This window comes from Phascolarctos cinereus, unplaced genomic scaffold (assembly GCF_003287225.1).
Source record: "Phascolarctos cinereus isolate Bilbo 61053 unplaced genomic scaffold, phaCin_HiC Scaffold_5;HRSCAF=322, whole genome shotgun sequence".
Taxonomy (NCBI): Eukaryota; Metazoa; Chordata; class Mammalia; order Diprotodontia; family Phascolarctidae; genus Phascolarctos; species Phascolarctos cinereus.
Genome location: NW_027555958.1, coordinates 249,428,722 through 249,435,741, shown reverse-complemented (window position 1 = coordinate 249,435,741; position 7,020 = coordinate 249,428,722). Strand labels below are relative to the sequence as shown.

Sequence of the window (7,020 nt, the reverse complement as noted above, 5' to 3'; positions counted from 1 at the left end):
CTTGTGCTGTCCCATTCCCCTTCCCTCTCAGCTGAGAAACTTGTTTTGTATTTTACTGAAAAATGTGAAGTCATTCCCTCTTAGCTCCTTCTTCACTCCTCTCAACTTCATTTCACTCATATGCTTTCTGCCACATCTTCACCTTTACCCCACTTAATGAGGTGGTCCTTTTTCATCTTATCTTCTCCAGCAGATTTCCCCCAATCATTGTAGTTTCTCACTTTTGTCTCTCCCTGTCCACTGGCTATTGCTTATAAACATACTTATGTCTACCCAATGTTCCAAAATCCCTTCCTCAGGGCATCCAAAGACTCTATCATTTCCTTTTGTGGTTAAATGTGTTTCTTTTCCTTTCCTTCAAATCTTTTTAAGTCACTATAATGTGATTTATTGCTTCAACATCTAATGAGTGTATTCTCCCTAAATTTTTAAAAAATTTCTTAATTGCCAAAATGAATAGTTCTTTCTCAATCTGTATCTTTTTTGACCTCTCTCCAGCCTTTAATGCTCTTGATCTCTTTTTTGATACAGTCTTCTGTTTAAGTTTTCAGGAAGCAGATTCTCTCCTGAACTATCTAATTAATCCCTCCTGGGTTTTTTTGTTAGATCTTCATCCAAGTAATGCCAACTCACTTTGAGCAGACTGTAGGGCTCTATCCCTGAACCATATTCTCTGCTCCCTCTTTATTATTTCATTTGATTTTCTCATCAGCTTGCAGTGAATCTATTAGTAACTGTTTGCTGAAGATTCTCAAATCTACTTATCTAACCTTATCTTCTGTTTTGACCTGCAGTCTTCCATCTCTGATTGCCTATTAGTGATCTCAAATTGGTTTTTCCATAGACATTGAACTCAAAATATCCAAAGCAGAACTTACTATTTTTACACAAAATCCACCCATCTTCATAACTTCTTTCTTACTTTTGGAGCTAAAATCATTCTTCTAGTACTCTGGCTGGTCGCTTAAGTGTCATTCCACTTCCTTATTCCCCAACCCTTGTCTAATATGCAATAAAATCCTTTAGATTTTATCTTTGTGACATCAATTGCATACACACACATATCCTCTCATTTCTGGCACTGCTAACATATTGATGTGGGCTTTCACCACCATATGCCTTAACTATTACAGTAGCCTAATGGCTTGTTTCCCTACTTATAATCTCTTCCAACTTCAGTCTATGCTCTACTTCTCAAAATAAACTTCCAAAGTGCAGATCTGATCATGTAGTCCCTGCCGCCTCCTACTCAATAAAACTCAAGGGTTTCTATCATAAGGGCATTCAGTGTATTTTCTAACCTCTTCCATCTCACCTTTCTGATCTTTTTAAATGTTATGTTTAACTTCCAAAAGCACTCTGTAGTCCAGTGACTTTGGGCCCTCTTGCTTTTTCTTGAATAAGACATTGCATCCTGCAACTCTGGGCATTATCTGTTATGTAGCTTGCTTGAACATTGTTTTTTACATACTGTTTCCCATTATATTCTAAAGTTCTTGAGAGTAAGGACTATTTTTTGACTTTTTTTTTTATCCCCAACGCCACATTCACACAAAGCAGACATTTTAAAAGGTTTATTGACACACTAACAAAAGTTAAAAAGGGAATTTCTTGACTTCTGTTATTCTAATGACCATGATTAAGAATTTGAAAAATCTGCAAGGAAGTAGCATCATTAGAGGAGTATTTCAAATGTTCAGTAGTAGAACAAAAATCAAATATGATCATTGAAATAGATGAATAAAGGCACAAAATGTGAGTTGTATGCAAAGTACTGGGATTATAGTAAAGAGAGACATTTTGAGGATTAATTAGATAATACACAATATGACAATCCTTTGGTCCTGAACTTTTGTGAAACAGAGTAAGGGAATGGTTTAGAATAAAGCATTCACTCTATACATACAATTTTAGTGAAATTAAATTGATCAAAATAAATAAAATCACACTTGTTCTATGGAGTTTAATAAACTGTCCTATGTGATTCAGTGCCACTATTAGCACCTTCCTCAACTTGCCCAAGAGAAAATTAGAATGATACAGATACAACCAATACCTCCTCAAACACATTACTGACATTGAATAATTTCAGGACAGTATGGGGAAAACAAAAATCCAGATGATAGCATTCTACAAAGCAGATATTTTTATGGCAATTGTGATTACTCAAGGATAGATTATTTCAGGTGAGGAGGGCATCAGGTAGAGCAATGCAGAGATAATCATGAGCAAATTCCTGTAAGAGAGGAAAATTCAATAACTTTTTTTTCTATGATGGGCTCTAAGTGTTGTGAATTTTGCAAACTATTACTACAATGGCCTTTTATATTTTTCCATTAAGAAAATCTTTGATGCATTTTCCACTCTAAAATAAGCATAAACTCTTAATTGATGAATCCAGTAGAGCTCAAGTGTTATGGAATGTACTTTAATAGGAATGAAAGAGAAGTTGTAGAGTGTATTGTAAAAATCATTTTACTACTCCTCTGCTGACAGTTGTCAATTTGCTTCACTTGCTCATACCTCTGATTCCTCATCTACAAAGTCATGGGACTGGAGTTCATGGTCACTGCAGTAATGTCGAGTTCTAGATATATAGTCTTACGAACTTTTAACAGAGGACACCATTCAGTATTAACAGTTCTCCTGCTGGAATAAAAAAAAAAACACTCATTGTGGCCATCAAACAACTCATTCATTTTAATGTCCAGATTATCTACTCCTTCCTTTTTTTAGGCTTTTCCATTAATTGTGGCATCATATCTACTGAATCTCTGAAGACAAATGGTATCTAATGAACTGATCTTTGGTGTGGCATTCTTCTTTCAATATGCCATTGTTTTTTTAAGGAATTCACTGCTGTTCACATTGTATGTTTATATTTTTGTCAGAAAGCCTCAACAGAAGAAACCAATGGACTTGATTGTTGCTCATTTGACTTTGGCCAATATGGTCACACTTTTTACCAGAGGCATCCCAGAAATCATGTTTTGTTTTGGGATGAGACATTTTTTAGATGATGTAGGGTGTAAGGCACTCCTTTACATTACCAGAGTTGCCCGGGGACTTTTTGTCTGCACAACAAGTCTTCTGAGTATGTTCCAGGCCCTCATCATTAGTCCCAACAACTCTGTGTGGGCTAGCATCAAAGTCAGAGCCCCCAAATACATTTTACATTATTTCCTCTTTTTCTGGGTCACCAATGCATTGATCTATATCAGGGTCATTGAAGTCACTGAAGCAATCAAAAATGTCACAATTTCTAGGTATCGTTATGTGTCACAACTTTACATGGTACGATCAAACAATGATCATCAATTTAATGCTGCATTTATGTTTGGAATAATTCTTCATGACCTTATCTTTCACTTCCTTATGGGCTTGTCCAGTATCCACATGGTGCTTCTCCTCTATAGACATAGCAAGCAAGTGCGGCACATTTATAGCAGTAGTCATTCCCTAGATCCTTCCCTGAGGTCAAGGCCACACAGACCATCCTCTTGCTTGTGACCTGCTTTGTTTTATTCTACTGGCTCCACAACTGTATCACCTTATATGAATCTTTTAATTTTGAAAAACACGCTGAATTTGAAGCCATTGCATACTTTTTTAGTGCATGTTACCCTGCCCTCTCTCCCTTATTGCTGATTGGCGGGGAGAATTGTATTCCAAAGGTTCACAGTATATCTGGAAAGGCACAAAGACCTCTAAGGATTTTATGGAAGGATTAGTCAACCTATGAATCTAATCTCCCCCACCCTAACATCTTTATGAATTTCTGTGTTCCAGTCCTGAAAAGAATGTATAGTTCAATAATGAAGAATTTAATAAAATATCACATGAAAATTTAGCTTCCTGCAACAAACTTGAAAGGAAATTTCTTTCTCTTTTATGTCTCAGTATGAGAATGATCAGCAAGAAGTTTCAGGCCTTTTTCCATATACTCATATTAGATTATTGTTTTATCTTGGGTAAATCAGGCCACCATTGTTGCTCATATTATCCTACTTTGTAAAATGAAAGGCTTGGATGAAATGTATAATGTCACTTCTACAAAGGCTACATGAGTAATTTTATTAAGTGTTTTGGAATGAATGTCATCTGTATTGGGTTCAAATTGCTTAGTAAATGCCAGGCACTGTGGAAAGTGCAAAGAATACAAACAATGCAAAAATATCATTCATTCTCTTAATCAGAGAACACATTTAAACAACTATTGAATTATTTAGAACAAATATTCCACGTAAATAGGTGTAATCTCAGAAGGAAGCTATTAGCAGCATGGTAGACTTCAAATGGACTTTTGAAGAGAAGGTGGGATTGCAACTGAATCTTGAGGGAGGACAGAGTAGCCAGGAAGTAGAAGTAAGAAGGGAGAAAACTCAATGATAGGGGAACAACTAGGGGAAAGGAACACCATCTGGAAATGTAGTGTTTTGAGAAAGCAACACCAAGTTACCTAGAATCACTTGTAAGTGCATAGAATTAAAGATTTTTAACTAACTGAAAAGATAGGAAGAGCCTAGGTTTTGAAGAGCTTTGAATGTTAATCAGAGAATTTTGTACCTGACTGAGAAGGTGACAGAGAGGAAATGGAGTTTATTGAAAAGAAGGATTCACATGATCAGACATGTGCTTTAAAAAGATAAATTTGATAGCTCAGTAGAAGATGGACTGGTATAGGGACAGACTTGGGACAGGAAAACTAAGTAGTAGACTACTGCAATAGTACAGGTATGGGGTGATCCATACCTGCATCAGGGTGGTAGCTTTTCAAAAGAAAGGAGAAGGGTAAATATTCAAGAGATATTAAAATGAATCCTAAAACATTTGGCAACATATTGTATATGGCAGGTAGGAGATAGTGAGGAGTCGTGGGTCATTGTAATGCTGGCTTATAAAGCTGTTTAACTGGGAGATGGTGCTGTCTTCAACAGTAATAAGGCGTAAAAAAGGAAAGTTTGGGAAGAAAGACGGTAAGTTCAGTTTTGGACTTGTTGGGTTTCAGGTATCTGCATTTACACTCAGTTCAAGATGTCTAATAAGCAGTTGGAGATAGATGTTAGGAAAAAAGTTATGGCTAGATAAGTGAAACTGAGAAATATAAGCATTAGACGTCATAGATGAATTGCTGGGACTTGAAATCATCTATGATATCAAATATAGAGTGAAGAGAAAAGGTTCCAGGACAGAGTCCCGTGAGATGGCCAAGGTGATTGGAGATGACCTGGATGAAGATTCAGGAAAAGAGTTTAAGAAGAATTGGTTGGAAAGGTCAGATGAGAACCGGGAGAGAAGCTCATGAAAACCAGGAGAGAAGAGAATGTCAGTGAAGGGGAAGGGTGATTTTGACAATGTCAGAAGTTGCAGAGGGGTCCAGAAGAGTATGAGTAGTGAGTAGTGAGTATATGAGTATTGAGAAAAGGCCAGCGGATTTGGCAAATAAGAAATTAATAGAGAACGCTTTTGATTGAATGATGAAGTTAGGACCCAGAATTGTAGAGATATAAAGACAGATAGAAAGGAAAACAAGTGGAGAATGATTTTTCTAATATACAATGTCTTCTCAAAGTGTTTAGCTACACAAAAGAGGAGAGATGCAGGAAAATGGGTAGAAGGAATTGACATACCAAGGATTTAGTTTTTTTTTTTTAACATGAAGGAAACTTGGAGGGTGTCATAGCCAGTAACAAAACATCCAGTAGACAGGGTGAGATTGAGGAAAAATGAGAGAGGATGATAGAGAGCACAATATGTTAGAGTAGCCAGATTGAATGGGATCACTTGCGCACAGAGAAGTTTGCCTTGGCAAGGAGAAGGATTATATCTTTATGTTAATCTAGCTTGAAGGAAGAGATATTGAGAAAAGGCATTTGAGTGATATGAGATGAAGAGAAGGGAATAGCTTGAAAGAGCTTTCAGTGGATGGCCTTTATATTCTCAGTGAAATATTAGGTAAGGTTCTCATCAGTGAGTGTGGAGTATAGTCTCTCAGGAATAAGAGGTCCCATAAAGGAAAGGGTGAAGTGACAAAGCCAAGTATTAAAACAGGGTGGAGAAAAGGTGAAATCTCTATTCATTTGTGGAACAATGTTCCTGTGAAAAATATTCCCTTCAGAAGAGAGATATTCTTTAATAGGAGACAGGGAACTTCCAAGTGGCATAATCCACAGAGATTTGATGCCTATCATGTAGTGCCTCCATGGACAGCTTCCTTACTAATTAGGATGGGATTGAGAACTCTGACAGGTGATTGACCCATCCAGAAAGGTTAGTTGACTTGCACTAATAAATGATATTTCAGAATATATGGGGAAAAAAATAATTATGGAAAAGACAGACAGTAATAATGAACTGTATTATCAAACACTGAGATATTTTACCATAGGATACTATTTGTATATTCTCTGTTTCAACAACAAGAGAAACAGTTTAGAAGAGGAAGCTTAAAATATGTGACTTAGAACATTTAATTGTTTAAGGAATTCAGAGATTAAAGAAGGGATGAATAAGCATAATGTTCATTCATGAAAGAATTAAATATCAAGAGTAGACAAAAAGGGATGAGAATGAAAGAACTCACAAAGTGAAATAAATCCTGTTTACAAAAAGTATACAGTAAATTAGAATAAAAAACTAATGATGCACATTGCAGATGTTGGTAGGAAGAAGAATTTTATCTGTTTGTTTAACAGAAATTAAAGAGAATAACAATTAAATCACTAGTTAAAAGGAAAAATGAATTAGTAAATTAAACAATAGTTATCCTAGGCAGAAGGATAACAAGGTAAGTTTGTGATGAAGACAAAGAGAGTGTATGAGAATAGAATTGCCTTAAGACAAATTAAGGAAAATTTCTTAAACAAATTACTATCTTTACAAGAGGGAATGAATCAAAACATCCTAACCCAGAGGAAGACACAATTTGAGAAACAAATGGGGAAAACAGAAATGTTACTTTCACAACATTAAATGTGCATTCATGAAACGACTAAAATGGAAAATGACACTGAGGGCACA

General features: G+C 35.9%; 1 protein-coding gene across 1 annotated transcript; it reads left to right on the top strand.

The window, feature by feature from the left end:
• Nucleotides 1-2,784: 2,784 nt before the first annotated feature.
• Nucleotides 2,785-3,742, top strand: LOC110202609 (olfactory receptor class A-like protein 1). Its single transcript, XM_020978841.2, is given in 3 exon segments — nucleotides 2,785-3,451; nucleotides 3,454-3,705; nucleotides 3,708-3,742. Coding segments are annotated over 3 exon segments (954 nt in total).
• The last annotated feature ends 3,278 nt before the right edge of the window (nucleotides 3,743-7,020 follow it).